Here is an 18,018-nt window from a genome sequence, read left to right as displayed (position 1 = left end):
AGACTCAGACTGATCAGTAAAGTGTTATTTTACCACTAGCCGATGCCCGCCGTAGCATACGGCGGTGTAAGAATAGGAACGGAAAACGGTGAGAAAGGAATTCAGAAATCAAGAAGAAATAAATACTTCTTCAAAGATGCAGTGTGCATGTAGAATTTCCGGCCAAGTAGGATTACATGTGAAAGTGATAAATAAATCAGGCTTTCCGAATTTACATACTATGGCCATGGCATTCTGATAGTTTTGTTGCATGTACAGTATCTTGGACTTCCTGGAAATGTGGACGGTAATATGATCATTTTGCCTACACGTACGTTGTTATTTTCAGCGTTTGCTTGTAGTGCGTCTGATAGTTCCACACGCAGATCTTGTTGATGTAATCTGAGATAGTTGAGACGCGCGTCCTCTGTTTTAACATACGCATCTACGACGTACTGTTGGAATAGTTTGCTGCTGGAGTGCAAAATACTAAATGTATTCCTCATTGCTAATCTGTACGCGTAAAATTGGCATTGAGTAAGCCTTATTCACTTGGCGGGTCTTTTATCGGGAACATGTTGTACATCTGTGTGCCAGCCAATGTCTCCGTAAGGGAATAAAAGTGGGTAAACCATAGGATCGCAATTCATATTGAGTGTGGAAATCTGTTTACAGGAGTTGCCTATGGGATAGATGTAAAGGTCCCTTTCAGCAGGCATTTCGCCATCTTCTCCGATGAAAATCGCTACAACATCGATGTGACATGTCGGGCCATTGTATCGTCGTAAATCCTGCCTAGGGTTTTCCTTGAAAACCATTCGTACAGATGCTGTTAGATTGGACTGAGCGATTTCATGCATGTGTTTGTATGATTTAGCGATGGGGTTGATGGTTCTGAGCATGGAATCTAGCTGGAGAAGTACATTTTCGCTGTATGCAGAGTTTGCTTTATTTTGTAAGTGTACTTCAGTAGCTTGCGCTGTGTCAAAAACATACAACTGACCATATCCTGGAGAGGTAGAAGTGTTAGCGTATAGTGGAGAGATTTGGTGATAAATTTGCCCGTGTATTTTAAAACAGTATGGTCTGTGGCCAGGACATTGAGTTATCTGTGCACCCATGGAAGCAAACGCTAGAGAAGAGTTCACAATAATTTTTAGCTTCTGATGTTTGCTGTGTAAGAAGTTGTTGTAAAGATACAGGTGGCTCCTGCAAAGGTGGTAAAGCTACTTTACCGTTGTGGCAGCACCTCGAGTACTTGTTGGATGTATTACGCTCAGCAGGCCAGTATAGTGCATGACATGGAAGAGGACGAATAGGAATCGAGAAATGCCGTGTCGGCTGCGTGTGGGCAGGACCGGTTTTGAAGTGGAAGCAGGACGAACCAGAAGAGAAATATATATAAGAGATTCCACAAAAAGCAAGTTTTTCATTTATCCATCTAAGAAAATGCTACTCAACTGGAAGATTTCTGAAGGATTTTAGGTGCTTAAGACATCCAGGTAGGTGATGTGGTGGCAGGAGTGTTTTCTATCAAGATTAGATGAGGTTATGTATTTTACTACATTCCTGTTTATCATTAAACTGCAGAGTAGAAATATGTTCCATGTTGATTGGACATACAAAGTAAGAGTTTTACTACATGTGACAAAACTACTATTGCTTCGCCAGCAGATTTTTTTACTGATATTTATAACAGCTACCATAATAGACTGTTACCAGACACATTATCATTCACAGAAACTTTTGAAGACACTTAGTACTTGATTAAAAAGGCCAGTCTTTAAATTGTCCTTCTGACTTCAGTCATTTAGAGTGTAGTAATTGTTGCTCCTGAATGACACAACCTGTCTTTTCTGTTTTTTTCTGGAATCTTTATCATCTTGAGTTTTGATGTTGTTTCTATTACTGACTATATATTTCTTTATTATAGTTTTAATTAGCAGCTTCAAAAATATCCTACTTTAAAGGACTACTGTAAAGTCATCACACTATTTCTTTGTAGTATTGAAAGCGAGTAAGTAGTCTTTTTAACAAGTGAATCTTTTGCAATTTCAAAAAGTGTGAAGGACATGCAAGAGGTTGAAAGTTGTATCATTTGAGTTTTACTTTTTCAGCCTATATAAAGAATTTCAGATATAATGATTATCAGATGTGTAACATTTCCTGAACTGTACGAAATAATTATTTTAGCAAAGTCCTGTTATTTTACGGAGACAAAAGGGGAAAACATATGTGAAACACATGTTGCATGCTTTTGTTGAGTTCTAATACCATGTGCCTAAGATGTGCCTAAGAAAACTAGCTGAAAGTTCATGGTAAATAGGTGTCCATAACCAATAAGAAAAATACCCAGTTTTATCACACTCGGTAAGCTTATGATGCTTGATGAATTTAAAGCCAGTAATGTGTGTAAAAAGAAATTGACACTTTGATCTTCTTGAATAGATGTGTAAACATATTTATGTTAAAAAGTTTTCAAGTGATGTGAACGTTGTAAAGTGAAGTTGGGTAGACTACTCAGATATAGATCAGATATTACTGCCATTTTTTGATTCTATAAGTCTTAGGATAAATGCACCTTCAGGCATTAAAGAGCTAAAGCCTTAAACACACCTTATGTTAGAGGACTATTTCAGGCAAAATAAAATAAATAACTTGGTAAATACATAAATATATTGTGAAATGTGACAATAAATAAAAAGAAAATGATTTGTAAGCATAAATAATTACATCTGTCTCAGAATATGTTTTTGTTGCTTATTTCTTATGTATGTATTTATTTATTTCAGTGACACCAAAATACACCTGGAAATTGAAACTATCATTTTCACCTGTCAAAGCTGGGAGAATGGGTTTTAGCGTGTTCTGGTAGAGCGTACGTAGATCTGTGGCTATCCAGTGCCATATATAAAGTAGACACATTCAGATTCCTGAGAAGATGAAAAATTATTAAGTTCTTGAATTTTCCGAGATTAGGAATCTTAAGCATATCAAAATGGGTGTGAGCTTCCTAAAAGAACCATAAAAGCAAGGCCATTTCCTAACTAGCCTGTATAAGCATATTCTCCCTATAGTCTCAAAACTGATAACCGCAGACCCCAAACAAGGTAAATTGGCAAAATAATGAGAAATATTTCAAAAACAGAACAGAAGCCACACAATAGAAAGAATGACTATAAACCCTCAGCTTGTGTACAAAAGGGCACCAAGAACAGAAGCAAAATAGATTAAGATAAACAGAAGATTCAAAGAATGTAACAATACTCGCACCCTCTTCACAAACTGTGTTCTTCAGAATCTCAGCCATTTCTTCTCTGATTAAATAGCCAGAAGCAGGGCTTAGGAGTGTTGACATCTGTGTGACTCCACCTCCTGGGGCTCCACCCACAAATGTCAGGACATTTAAATGAATGGTACATAATTACAAATACCACAGAAAATACATAAAATATAAACAATAACACTTCAAAACACATAAACACATGTTATTACATAACAGAAATAAAGTAGTTACGTTGCACAGTAATTCTTACCAACTTTTTCTTGTATTAATATGCGTCATGAATACGCACAGTCAAAGCTTTATATATGCACTTGTGTTTCCTTGGCTGTCCTATGGCTCATAAGCATCAAAGGTGTGACTTTGTGCATCCATGGCAGACATGAGTGCAAGAAAATATTTCCAAAAGTCACTGTGCGACTCTTTTAGCTCTTAAAGCTTCAAGGTAGGAGTCAGCATCTGAAGTAACATGGAACATGACCCAAGATCTACGTCCCATCTTCCAACGATTTACTAATCAAAGAACAGTACTCAATAGAGCCCAGCCTTTCAACTTTGACAGTTGAAAATCACAGTTTTCAAGACATATTTCATGTTGTGCGCAATGTCACTGAATAATTAAATCAAGAAATAAATAAGTAAAATCGTATATTTTGTGCCACGTTTAATTAGTTATGCTTACATATAATTGCACTATTTAGTTTTTGCTACATTTCACAATACCTTTATTCATTTACATATTTATTTCATTTCATTTCATCTGAGGGCAGCACAGTGGTGCAATGGTAGTGCTGCTGCCACATAGTAAGGAGACCTGAGTTCGCCTCCTGGGTCCTCCCTGTGTGGAGTTTACATGTTCTCCCCATTTCTGCATGGGTTTCCTCCCACAATCCAAAGACATGCAGGTTAGGTGAATTGGTGATGCTAAATTGGTGTATGGTAGTGGTGTGTATGTGTGTGTGTTATCCCTGAGAAGGTGTGTCGCCCTGTCAGGGGTTTGTTCCTGCCTTGAGCCCTGTGCTAGCTTGGATAGGTTTCTGCAGACCCCCGTGACCCTGTTCAGTACTAATTGGGGTTGTAAATGACTGACTTCATAAGAAATATTTCTCCATACATATGAGATATAGTTTACCATATAAAGAAGCATTTGGTGCAGGAGGTAGCATTTGGTGCAGCGTCAAATACCTAGTCCCCGATTCCACAGCTTTCTGGGTGGTATTTGCCCATTCTGTACATATTTCTGTAGGTTTTCCTCCTGCAAATTTGACTACCTTCCACAGTTGCGCTGATATGGATAATTATAGCGGCTTGGTGGAAATGAAAGCAATGTGTGCTTAGATGGCCGATGATGGTATCTTGGTATCTTGTCCGGGTTTGGTTTCTGCTGAGCCTCACTGCTGCTTGGACTGGACAAAGTGTGCTCAAAAATGGGCAGATACAAAGTTTGAATACATTTTAGCTACACCTGTTTTTTATTTAACATAAACTGAAAATCTATGAAGAATTTGGAATAGTTTGTACCTTGCACCCACCTATCTGAAAGAAGTAGATGCTATTCTGAATAGTCCCAGAGTGCCCGGGTACAGTAATGACTGGTGAACCGTACACTAATAAGTGATAAAAGACCTGTAGGAACACGATAGATAAGCCTAGTTGTAACCTGTTAGTCCAAAACTCAAACTGCATCCAATGCCACATGGATTGACTAATCTGAATTGGATTAAACATGTTCAGTAAATGGATGGAAAGAACTAACTATGATGTCTATGAATTAATTAATAACCATTATAGTTAGGAATGGAGATATTGGTAAAAATGAATGTCTTGCTTTTCATCATAAAAATGGATTCTTTTTGAAATTTATCAAATGATTAAATTCTCAATTAAGTAGATAAACATTATTTTAGTTATTTTGTCATTTTAAACAGACCTTCTGTTTAGAAAGGTAAACCATAGTATTCATCTTGTACTTTTAATAGCAAAATAGTTATGAGTGATCCCGAACCTAGCAAGTAGAATCTCTTGCTTGTGTAATTCTTTATGTCGAGTTTATGGTAAGTTGAGTTCAGTGTAAAATTGCAGTCTACAATCTACAGTAAATAAATTTCTTAAAATAGGATCATGATTCAGTAATTGTGGGGGAGTCAGAAGACACTAACATGCCAGCATTAATAAAAAGACGATCAAAACAATAAATTGTGTTATGTGCTGGTGCATTACCTTTGTTTGTTTCATTTGAATAGCTAATAAACATTTTAGTTTATGCATTTTACCACAAATTTCTGGATTGGAGCAATGGTTCAAAATGGCATTTTTACAGTTTTCTGCAGTCTGGAGTCTGCATGTTCTTCTGTATCCCAAAGATGTAGAAGTTAGGCTATTTGGCATTTACAAATATTCTCATAAGCAGGCTTTGAGATGGACTAGCACCTTTGCTTCCTAATTTGCACCCACTGCTGCTAGGATAGGCTCTGACTCTGCCACAGCCTTAAATTGGTTTAAGCAGGTTTGATGGCATTTGATTTTTCAATTTCTCTTTGTATACCAGTATTTTAGTACTATTGGTAGTAGTTTCCTTAAGGTTTTCTGTGGTTTTTACCTCCAGTAGATCGAAGCACATGAATTCTTTTCAGAGATTTCCCAGGACTACGTACATTGTTGCTTGTTCCACATGCAGTTTGCCTCTCACTTCACCCTTTAGGTTTGATTGCCTGGCAACACTAATCATATAGCAGTCACACGATAGAGAGTAGACAGTATAAAAAGAAAGTACACCATTACTCAAGGAGCTCTAACAGTGTGCTGTTTTTTTCTCCAAGAAAGCCATTTAGTGTTTTACCTTAAGTGAATCTTATTTTCTATGATTTTGGCTTTGTAGGGATTACACTGTGGTCTTTTTCTTTTACACTTTTGCCTTCTTAGATTCTGACCATTTTATTTTAGGTGACTCCCACTTTTTGACCTTGGTTTTAAGATACATACATTGTTAAAAATAAAAATGTTTTAAAATATTTTTTTCTTTTGTTTTCTCCTTCGTATCTAATGTTCATTTGGGAAACATTTTTTCTAGCATAGTTGAGGAGGCGCAGCAGGGTGCTGTCCAGCTGTTCACAAAGCTGAGGAAACTCTGGAGTGCTGTGCAAAGTAAACAGCTCTCCTTTGACAATACTTTTGCTCAAGTCAGCGTTCATTAAATCTGGCAAAACTGTTGTCACCTACTACTGCAGGTTACACTTGTGTACTGCAAACATACAAAGAGGTGTAAAGGTTTTGTGTGGACCATCAGTGATTTACAGCTGATGACTGGTGAATATTGTATGTCAAATACATAACTAAGATCTGCATTACTTCAGACCAAGTTACTGCTATATCTGCCATAGTGCTTTTTCAAGTAGGAAATTGTCAATGTGACTGTATGTAGTGTAAGTAAAGACAAGAGGAGGAAATAATACAAGTGTCTGTTACTTCTGCAGATTTGCAAAACATTTTATAAGATGTTGCAATTTAAAACAGTCTAGATTTACAAATTTTCACTGATTTTTTTTTTCTTTTCTTTTTTTTGTAGACAGGTTCAGGGGTCAGTTCAGTGGATGGCCTCAGAATCAGCCCAATGGAAGGGGGGCCAACCGACCATGCGGAAGAAAGCAGGCTGAGACAGGGGGCACTGCCCAGCTTGGTTAATGGAGAGTGGAGGTCAAAGGAGAAACTAGAGCAACTTGGGCTGCCGAAAAAAGGAAAGGTAGAAGAGAAGTCTTTGTTTACTGAAAATGAATCAGAAACTATCAAGAAAGAAGAAGGACAGGAATGGATGGAGGACAATGAGTCAATAATGTCACCATTTAATCATACTGTACAAAACAATAAATGCTGGCAGAATTTTGCATCTGTGGCAAATCATGACAGCCAACAAGATATTGTGCAACATGCAGCAGCCAGTATTGTTGATTCTGTAGCTCCCACTGATAATGTAGATATGGAAGATGCCCAGAATTTGGTGGCCTTTTCAGCAAATGCTGTATCCATGACATCTTCTACCAACACCAGCGCTCTCAATGAAGCTGAACTGCAGACCATGCAGCTTTATGAAAAATTCAACATGGAAATGAGTGGACTTAATGCTGAGAGTGGACTACCAGAGATAACAGGCAGTGGTAGTGGATCAGATGCTACTGGCAGTGCCCCAGACAGCTGTACAGAGGACCTGAGCACATTAAGAACTGCCTTGAACCTTGCCAAGCTTGGCAAGAAGCCACCTAATTGTAACTGTGATGGTCCTGAGTGTCCCGATTACCTAGAGTGGCTGGAAAAAAAAATTAAACAGGCCACTATGACACTACCAAGCTGTGGAGCCATTCAAAATGATGCCCATCCTCATACTCCCTCAAGAATAACAGCAACTGTTGCCAGCAATGCATTTTCTGACCAGTTATCTTCTGTTCAAACAGTTGGCACCCCTTCTACTATCAGGCTTAATGTCATGGAAGCAGATGTAAAACACAGAACGCAGGCTCCTGAACGGTCTGACTGTCTTAGTTCAAAGATATTCCCAGGGGAAAGCACTCTGCCCTACTCCCAAAATGCCCTCTCTCTTGCAAAAGAGAAAAAAATCACCCTGCAGATGGCAATCGCTATTGAAGCCCTGACTCAGTTATCCACCATCCCTCAGAACATTGTACAAGGTGAGGAAACGTCAGCAGCAAACCACCTCCATCATCATCCTCATGGTGAAAGCAATGTGCTCCAAGGGTCCTCCTCCTCCTCCTTTGCCGTGAAAAATCAGGGTATGGTGGCGACTTCTTCCACTACTGCTTCTGCTCTACCGAATGACACCGCTGATCACCAACATGCCTTACAGATGCAAATCCAGATGTCCCGCAATGCTAGCCAAAATAGTTCCAGTTCTGATGCTCAGATGGAGCAAGGCTCACCCCAGTTATTTCACAACCAAAACATTTCAGCGTCTGGTGCTCAGAGGCAGTGGCTAAAAGAGGACACTTTTTGGGACAACCTCCTAAAAGGTCAACCTATTAACACTACCACTTCCAGGCTAGAGGAAGATTCTTTATCAGAGCCTAACAACAGCAGTGCAACACCAGTTTTACAAAACGCATCAGATGCCTTGTTTCCCAGATCTGGACCTGGTGCAAATACTAAACCTTCGTTGGAAAACAGTAAGCTAATGTGGCATGGAAATAGTGAAGGCAGTAGCTGTGAAAACTTTAACAAACCCAGCCCACAGACCAATCCCTGGATGATGGCCAAGCAGAATTGTCCATCTCCTCCTTTCCCTTCAAATGACCCAATGACAGAACTCAGACAACTGCTGGGCGATGCAAGTTTTAAGTACGTACAGCCAGTGTTTAAGGTGCCAGAAATAATGCAACATAAGAGAGAGAAAGGAGAGTTTCATGCCTCAAAACCTATAAAGGAGCCTCAGCATTTGAGTGTAGACAGTGATCCTGGAGAACGTAAATATCATGGTTGGACCAGTGGGCAACAAGCAAGCCACAATCTGCTCCCTTCTGCCACTATGAGTTTGCACCAGAAGACCCAGGCAGCTTTACAGCAGCACCTCCATCATAAGAGGAATCTTTTTCAGGAGCAGGACTTGCAGAACTGGTGGGCCCTTGGTGGCTTTGAGACACCACCCATTAAACAAGAGGTGAAAGAGAAAAAAGGAAAAAATTATGCATCTCTGTCACAGAAACAACAACAACTTCTTTTGGGTCTTCAGCAGCCACCCCAACCCAAACCCAAACAGATTATCATTAAAAAGACCAAGCAAAAAGCCTCTGTTCCTGCATTCCTCCCACAGCGTCAGATTAGCTTGGATGTATTCAAGAAGAAATCACAAGAGGAGCACCAAGCAGCAGTTGCTTCAGCTGCTCGGGAAACTGAAATCCTGAGTGGGAAATCTACACCCGATTCGTGTTTGGTAAGCCAGTACCTTGGTCAGTCCACTGACTTCAAGCAGAACCAATTTGAAGCAGTAAATACTCAGGAATTTCTTACTAACAATGGTAGTGCTAAGACTGGTTCTGGGCAAAGTGGCTACCTTTTACCTCCACCTGCTGTTGCACCCCCTTCTTCATTATCTTCATGCACTGTCTCTCAGCCATCAGAGATCCATTGCTCAAATAATAGAACAGACGAAAACAGGGAAAGTACATCTACTTTGGGAGAGGATAAAAACCCTAGTTATGATCTCTCTGGTGTTGCTGGAGCCAATAATGTATCTGAAGGTCAGGCCAATGACAAAGGAAACTCTACATCCAACGAAGGTCTGCAGAATTTAGAAGACATTATTTGGCAATTAGAGGCTGAATTTGAAGGCAGCAGTATTCAACAAAGCCAAACAAAATTAGATGGTCAGAAGCAAAATCAGGAGATAAAGGAAACTCACAACTCTAACTCAGGACATCTTGATCTCGAGCCAACCTCATGTCAGCCTTCAGCTATTGGTGCTTCACAAACTTCTGATCCTAAAGTAGGGTCAGAGGATCAGTCACAAACAAACAACAAAAATGAATTAAACAATATTCCTTCAGTGTCATCATCTCAGGGGGGTTCAGAAGGATGTCTCAAAGGAACAAATGCCCCTGAAGTGTCTAGGGAACTTCTCTTACAACAACAACAGCATCGTGTGCTAGAGGACCCCTTTACGGTCCCTTTTTCTGCCCCTCAATCCCCTAGGAAATTTAAAATTGAATCTACTGGTGCTGTAACTGTTCTCTCCACTACTGGCTGCTTTGATGAGAGCCAGGATCTGGGGGATACACCTACCAAGAATAGTGCTCCTTTTAACCCATCAATCAGCGACTTTCTTGAATCGCCTCTTCGCTATCTGGACACACCAACAAAGAGTCTGTTGGACACTCCTAACAAAGACATGCAAGCAGAATTTCCAACCTGCAACTGTGTTGGTAGGTCTCCTTTGAAAAATATCTTGACAGATTTAGTTAGCAGGAATAGGTTTGATTCCGTTGAGAGGTTTTATATCGGTGATAAATCGATGATATTTGCTTTGAATTTTAAATATAAATATTGAAAAAATGAAAAATCTATTGTTCCAGTTTTTGCTGCAAAAAGTTAAAGGAAATCATACCTCCACTACATCCTGATTTGTCTGCATAAATAACTCCTGTGTGTTAAATTCTCATACCTTCATTGCTTTTCTGCTTGCCTTGTATAACTTTGTAATTTTGAAAGGACCCAACATGGCAAGACTTTTGAAACATATTGCCTTAACCCTTTTCCAAAAGTCAGGTTGCGTGTTTCAAGGATGATTTCCACAAGCATACTAACACCACACCCCATTATAGCAGTAAAATGTCAAAAAGATGTGTCAAATCAGTCATATATTAATTTACAGGAGGAACTATTGTTTGATTTATTGATTGTGGAGGAAGGCATCAAATCAATTTCTGAATCCTTTTGGTGAGAGATTCTGACAGTGTTCTCATAGCAAATCAGATTATAACATGATGAACCTATCGCACACTGCATAAATTGACATTGAGATTTTATAAATGGTGCAGTTGATCATGTTTGTTACAGTAATGATTGAACAAAAGAAATAAGTTTTTTAGCTGTAATTTGAAATTAAAGGTATATAGAGCCTACAGTCCAGATGAAGGGAGAGAGATCCACAGAAAATGAACACAAATGGAGATGAAGATTAACAGAAAATTTTCACAGAGAATCTTTGGGGTGGCAAGAAGGCAAGTGTTGAAAATTTTGTGGAGTTTTATGGTTTTCGCGGAGCAAGCAAAAAAGTGTGTTCTATGAAGTAAGAGTTGACAGCTTTTTGAGTATAATTCCATATATAATGCAGCCGTAAGTTTTTCAGTACTTCATTGAAAAAGAAGATTGAAAATACAATTGCATCAAGTGCAACTCTTGAGTGGTAAGAATCCTCATCAACAGAAAAATCAAGTGATGTAAAGCATGGTGTCATTAACAGCAGAGTCATCCATCTATCCTTTTTCTAAACCAGGGTCACAGATCCTGGAAGCATTGAATGGAAGTCAGGATTCAAACCTAGGCAGAGCAGACTCACTTGCACATCTGCATTCTGATAGATAGATAGATAGATAGATAGATAGATAGATAGATAGATAGATAGATAGATAGATAGATAGATAGATAGATAGATAGATAGATAGATAGATAGATAGATAGATAGATATTCTTTGGTATGATGGAGCCTCACTAATGTTTCTTGACACATTTCTGCTTGTTGATTCGGTGGACCTGTCTTGAAGTGATGCTACTGGCCCAGCACACCACAGCTTTGACAATCGCACTGGCCTAACAGAGTTGTAGAACATGGAAAGGTTGTCACTACCCACATTAAAGCAATGCAGTATTCTAAAAACAAGAGTCCACTTTGCCATTTCTTATATTGTTCCTCAGTAATTACTAGACCAGTAGTGCCTGTCCTTGATGTGGACCCCCAAGTACATGTAGCAGTGCACCACCTCTTCATCCACTCCCTAAATAGTGTCTGAGTGTAGAGGTTTTTTGTTGTAATGGAGTTTACTTTCTTGGCCATTTGCTTGTTTTTTTCTGACTTTACATTGTAGACAATTCTCTGAAGCAAGAAACAAAGTTCTCCACCTGATTCCTATACTCTGCCTCATCCCCCTTGTCAGTACACCCATTAGTGCAGAATTATAGGAGAAGTTCTGCAAGTGACACGACCAGGTATTTTATTTACAGTATATCTTGATATTGAACAGAAAATGAGAAAGAAAATTTCCTTGTGGTGCTCCAGGGTTGCATACACAGTCCCTGAGTCTCACAAATTGTTGTCTGTTGGACAGGTAGTCTATTATCTAGGACACCTTATGCTCATCCACCATAGGCAAGCTCCTGCGCTTAGCCCTTAGCAGAGATGGATAGATGGTATTAGAGGCAATGTAGAGAATCAAAAAACATAATCTTCACAGTGCTGCTAGCTTTGTCCAGGGGAGAGTAAGCCTTGTGGAGGAGACAGATAATTGCATCCTCCACTCCAGTCTTTTGTCTGATAGGCAAGCTGCAGTGGGTCCAAGTAGAATATCACAAGAGGACTTACATAATCAAGGACCAGCCTCTTGAAGGTCTTTGTGATGTGGTACTTAAGGGCCAGTGGACCAGCTCTTAACATCTGTGCTGTTGCCACTGGGCAAACATTGATTTTAGCTAAAGTGCCAAAAGAGTTAAGTTAGTTGCATACAAAATGCAAGTATTGAGTGCATTAGGACATTTGACTGTACTTGGAAAAAAAAAAAAAAAAAAAACTAAATGTGAAAAGTTACACGCAGAGAGTGTTTTTTGCATATTTTTTATGTTCTCTGTATTATGATGTCAGTCAAAATTCAAGTGCCAAGTGATATTTACATTTTTTTAAATTAAAATGACATCACTAATACATGGGGAAAAAACTAGAAGGAGCTTAAACAGTTTGGAATTAATTTCTGAAATAGCAGCCTGTTTATAATATTGCCTAAATAAATACATTTAAAAACACACATAAAGAATAAAGCTAACCTACAAATGTGTGTGTAAAAACAATGGTGGAATTTGCCCTCAACCTCAGCTTGCTACAGTGGCATGTAAGGAAGGCCAATGCCTGTGTTGACTCAAATAAATCCCATGAATTGGTAAGTTATAAACAGGACAGATTAGTTACCCATTTCCATCACAGCTTCATGCAAATATTATTCACCTGTTCACCAGAGTATTTTTTCCAAATGCTGATACCAGATGAGAAAACAACTATGCTCAAGTAAAAAAATATTGATATCAACAAGTATGTTATTGTTGTGTCTTCCAGCATGTGGTGAATAAACAAAAGAGCCCATGTGAATTATTTGCAATCATGGAGGTGTGGCTCTACAGTGAAATTTTATTTGAGGTCAGGCAAGCTGTTCACTTCTGTGCTGCTGTCGTTTGGTGAATGTTGCTTTTGTCTAAAGTGCAGAAAGAATAATAGCTAGGTGCATATAGTGCATTAGAACAGTAGGTTGTAAATTAAGCTAAAAGTGACACATTTAAGTTTCATATTTTTAGATGTAGAGATGCACATCTGTCACTGTATATCAATGCAATACAGATACAGACAATCTGTCTTAGTATTACAACTAAAAAAGTACTAACAGTAAAATAAAATTGACTACACACGATACAATATATGACATCACCGCAATATTATCAGCAATGGTATAAAATCGCATATAGTACAGTACCATATGTAGTACATAACAAGATAAAAACAACTTGGAATGAGAGGGTAGGCTGGAGCTCCTGGAAAGAGTGTTTTACATAATCACAGAGTGACTACTGTAGGTAAAAACTAGAATTTCTTATTTTAATTGACTTGTAAAGTCTTCTTGAAGGTGATAGTAGAAAGATATGGTTTCTTGTGTGAGTGCAGAGGACATTTATATACTGTACAGCATATAAGGGGGCAGTTTCAGGCCTGACATTCTCTCTGCTGTTTGCAATTAATGTCTTGAGTGTGCAGATGCACTGCCAAGCCCAGTTGCTTTATAAGAAGTGAGGATGCTTTCCTGACTGATTTGGGGAAATTATGATGAATGATAGAAAAATGTTAATTGTTGAACTTTCATTTACAATTGATAGTTATAGATATACAGTGGGTTCAGAAAGTATTGAGAGATCTTCACTCTTAACGTACGTTGTTATGTTGCATCCTTGAGCTAATATCATTTAAATTAATTTTTTCCCTATTCATGCAACATTCCAACCCAGGATGAAAAAGCAAAAGTAGGATTTTAGAAACAAAAAACTAAAATATCTCATTGGTACAACTATTCAGACCCTTTAGTCAGTACTTAGTTAAAGCTCCTTTGGCAGCCTAAAGCCTTCTTATGTATGACCTGACACAGCTGGATCTGTCATTAGTCTCTGCAGATCCTCTCAAACTCTGTCAGGTTGGATGGAATATGTTTCAGAATTTTTTTAAAGGGTTTAAGTCCGGGCTCTCAGTGGGTCTCTCAAGGAAATTATCAGAATTGTCCCTAAGCAACTCCAGCATTGTCTTTGCCTTGTGCTTAAGGTCATTGTCCTGTTGGAAGATGAACCTTCAGCCCAGTCTATGGTCCAGAGTGCTGTGGAACAGGTTTTCGTTAAGGGTATCTGTGCATTTTTCTCCATTCAACTTTCCCTCAACCCAGTCTCATCTCCATGCCCCTGTTGCTAAAAACCAACCTGACAGCATAATGCTGCCACCACCATGCTTCACCGTCGGAATGGTATTGTATAGTTGATGAGCAATGCCTGGTTTCCTTCAGACATGGTGTTAATCTTGGTTTCATCAGACCAGACCAGAAAATCTTGTTTCTCACAGTCTGAGAGTTCATCAAGTGCCTCTTTGCAAACTCCAAGTGGGCTTTTGCTGAGGATAAGCTTCTTTCTGGACACTCTGCCATAAAGCCTAGATCGATGAAATGGGACTGTGATGGTTTTCCTTCCGCAAGTTTCTACCAACTCCACATAGGCTTTCTGGAGCTCAGCAGAGTGATCATTGGGTTCTTGTTCAGTTTGGTCAGGCAGCCAACTCTCGGAAGTGTCCTGGTTGTTCCAATCATCTCCAATTTAAGAGGTACGAAGGCCACTGTGCTCTTGTGAACCTTTAGTGCTTCAGGGATATTTTGTTGCCTTTCCCAGATCTGTGCCTTGACACAGTCCTGTCTCTAAGCTCTGCAGGGAATTCCTTTAAACTCATGATTTAGTTTTTGCTTAACTGTGGGACCTTCCATACACAGGCGTGTGTGCCTTTATTAATCATGTCCAGTAAACTGAATTCACCACAGGTGGACTCCAAACAAGGTGTAGAAAGATCTCACTGATAATCAACAGAATGCAGTACTCTTGAGCTTGATTTCAAGTGTTAAACCAAAGGATCTGAATACTAGTATCTTTGAGATATTTTTAGATTTTTATTTTTTAATAAATGTTGTCTTTCTGAGGTATTGAGTGTTGCTTGATGTGGGAAAAAGTGACTAAATGATTTTAGAGCTGTTTTATAGCAAAACATGAAAAAAGTAAAGTCTGAATATTTTCTGAATTCATTGTATATACATGAACACAGGAACAAGCACCTGGATACCAGCCTGGCAATCTCCTTTTAATAAGCAACTCAAAGTAGTCTATTAATTAAAGTAACTTGGCTAAAGTTTCCTTTATGCAGTGTCAACACTTCTCTCTCCAGTAGTTCCCTTAGTGGAAATGCAGTCTTCTTTTCCAGAGCCTAACTTATAGTGATTGGCCTTTAACAAGAACAGAGAGCAGGTTAGGTGCAGCCATTATACAGTATCTTTTCTTGGATACTTAGCCACAGTCCATTGTGACGATGTGGGTCCTTGCTCCATGCTCCCACTACCTTTATGGGAGCTTTTGAACCCGGCACCGTCGGTAATGTCACCGGATGAAGACATCAACGAAGCAAGGGTATGGTGCAAAAAGGTGCAGACAGTGCTTTTATTTAAAAGCAGTCAAAACAAAGTGTTCAAATAAACAGTGCAGTGTATCAAAAAGTCTTTAAATAAATAATCCATTAAAAACCAAAGCAAAAAAAATGTGGAGGTTAAAATAATTCCAATAAAAACAAGGTTAAAATATAGCTGGCTGGAAGCAGTCCTTTTAAAAATAAAGCTCGGTGCCTTCTTTCTACTGGCAACTCCCCTGCTTCTCCTATCCAGGCTATGCACCAGGGGAGTCACCCTACCTGCAGCTAACCTTCTCTGCCTTTTGCTGGTGTGTTCGCCTTTCCAAATCCTGGTTCCGGTGGGCTCCACCAGACCATGACTTGGGCTCCCCAGCGACCAGGTTGCTCACGCTGGGGCTTTCACGTCCCAAGTTTGAGACTCCCGCAGCCATATGCGGCAAGCCATCGTCCTCCTTCCGGTCACTCCCGCTCCTCACCAACGTTCAGCGGGAGCGACCACTACCGGCTGCCCCTGGGTACCGGCCAAACACCCCGCAATGGCTCCTTCGCTTCCAGCTTCCTTCTTCTCCCTTAACCTCCGTTCACTTTTTCTTTTCTCCTCTCTGCACTCATGCTTCTACTATATATAATATGGACGAGATTCATGTGTGGCGATTAGCAGTTCCCGGCATCAATTACGGATGCAGACGATTCCTCACCTGTGCACATAAACGAGGACCGTCCACATCACAAAGTGCCCGGGAACCGCTCCGGCCACACTACCATGCTCCCTCTTTAAACCGTGAGTGTGGTGATTATTTAACTGTGGACCTGCTATACCACATCCATTGGCTCCTCAGTGTGGGAGCAGTTGACGAGGATGTAGACTGGCTCTTGACATTTGTAATACCAGAGGGTTGATGCACTCTGTTCTTTCTGGTGGGTTGCTGGGTTGGACTTCTTCATTCTAGGATCTGGTTATACAGGATTGTTGAGTCAGGATTTCAGTTTTTCTTCAGGCTTCTTAGACAGGAAGGGTGCCTGACGCCATTTGATCTTGCCCTCTAAGGCCTCCATATTGGCCCATACTCCCAAGTACTGGGTAAGCCATATTCTTGAGGAACGCCACAGAGTTTTCTCTAAGGTAAAATGACCAGACCAACTTCCCCAAAGATATTGAATACTGTACCTGCAATTTTATCAGATGATTGGGTAGAATACGCCAATCTGGCAATAAGTCCTACCAAGCTAGCATCTCTTGCTTAAGAACAGCGTATTCTTCAGTGGCCCCCACATCCAGATCAAGGTAGGCTTGCTCTGTCTCACTGGTTGGGATTGTAAGTCCTCCTGGGGTAAGTGATGGCAGTCCCCTCAAAGACTAAAAGGATGTTCAGCTGCACAATCAACTGAGACGGGCTTTGTACATGATCAGTGTGAAACACCTCAAAGGCTATTCTTCTTGAGTCTGACAGGTTGGTCTGATGTGCTGCTACCAAGGAGTCTTGTCTTGTCAGAAGTGAACAAGGGAGCAAGGATTATGGTACCAACCTGGAAATCTCCTTCCTGGAAATCCTTCCTCCTATGGATCCCCCAGAGTCAACCTTTTCTTCTTCTCTGCAGCCAAAGTTATATTGATTGGATATGGAGGGGTGGGGCTTCCACAGAACACAGCATTATCAGAGCTGGAATCTTCTGGGTTTTGCCCTTCAGAGCTGCAGGAAAATAGGAGAAGTTGTTAGCGACAGCATCCCCTCTTGTCCTAGAGGTCCTCTTACCTCTACAGAGCCTTCAAGGTATATGCCAGTTTACGCTGTGAGTAATTGTAGTGTCCAGGAATGGAAATGGCCCCAATTTATTGACAATAACCCAATTTATAATCAGAATTGTGAATGAAACCATTTCTGACATTTTTATGGTATTCAGATCCAGATTGTTGAGAGTACACACAACTGGCCAACTAAACCACTTCCTTCCTTTCCGACTAAGATGAGGCCAGTTACAAATCGTGTCATTAAAGGAATACGGCATCTGAAAATTATATTTGTTATGTGTTACTTAAACCATGTAGTTTGTAGTTATGGGTGAGAAAAAAAATTAATCTCGAGTTTTCATGCAAAATGGAGAGAAAAGCCAAGCAAAATGACACCTTTTATTGAGATAGCTAAATTTTTAATAGTTTATGAATCTATAGTGACAAGTGTTGGACAACAGCACAGAATATTGAAAATGACCATAAAAAATCTCACCTTATCCTGCTACATTATCAACATATCAAGTCATCCAGTCACATGCAATACAACATCCCTAAAACAAGTTTTGC

At 39.7% G+C, this 18,018-nt stretch overlaps 1 protein-coding gene across 3 annotated transcripts in view; it reads left to right on the top strand.

Moving 5' to 3' along the window:
- tet3 (tet methylcytosine dioxygenase 3) overlaps positions 1–18,018 on the top strand; it is a 141,107-nt gene that overhangs the window by 91,067 nt on the left and 32,022 nt on the right. For all 3 annotated transcript variants that reach the window (XM_051924417.1, XM_028798725.2, XM_028798741.2), the window contains exon 2: positions 6,828–10,185. In XM_051924417.1, coding sequence (XP_051780377.1) covers positions 6,873–10,185 — 3,313 coding nt within the window. In that variant the 5' untranslated portion in view covers positions 6,828–6,872. The remainder of the gene's footprint in view (positions 1–6,827; positions 10,186–18,018) is intronic.

This window comes from Erpetoichthys calabaricus, chromosome 1 (genome assembly GCF_900747795.2).
Source record: "Erpetoichthys calabaricus chromosome 1, fErpCal1.3, whole genome shotgun sequence".
Taxonomy (NCBI): domain Eukaryota; kingdom Metazoa; phylum Chordata; class Cladistia; order Polypteriformes; family Polypteridae; genus Erpetoichthys; species Erpetoichthys calabaricus.
This window is presented reverse-complemented; position numbering and strand designations above follow the sequence as displayed.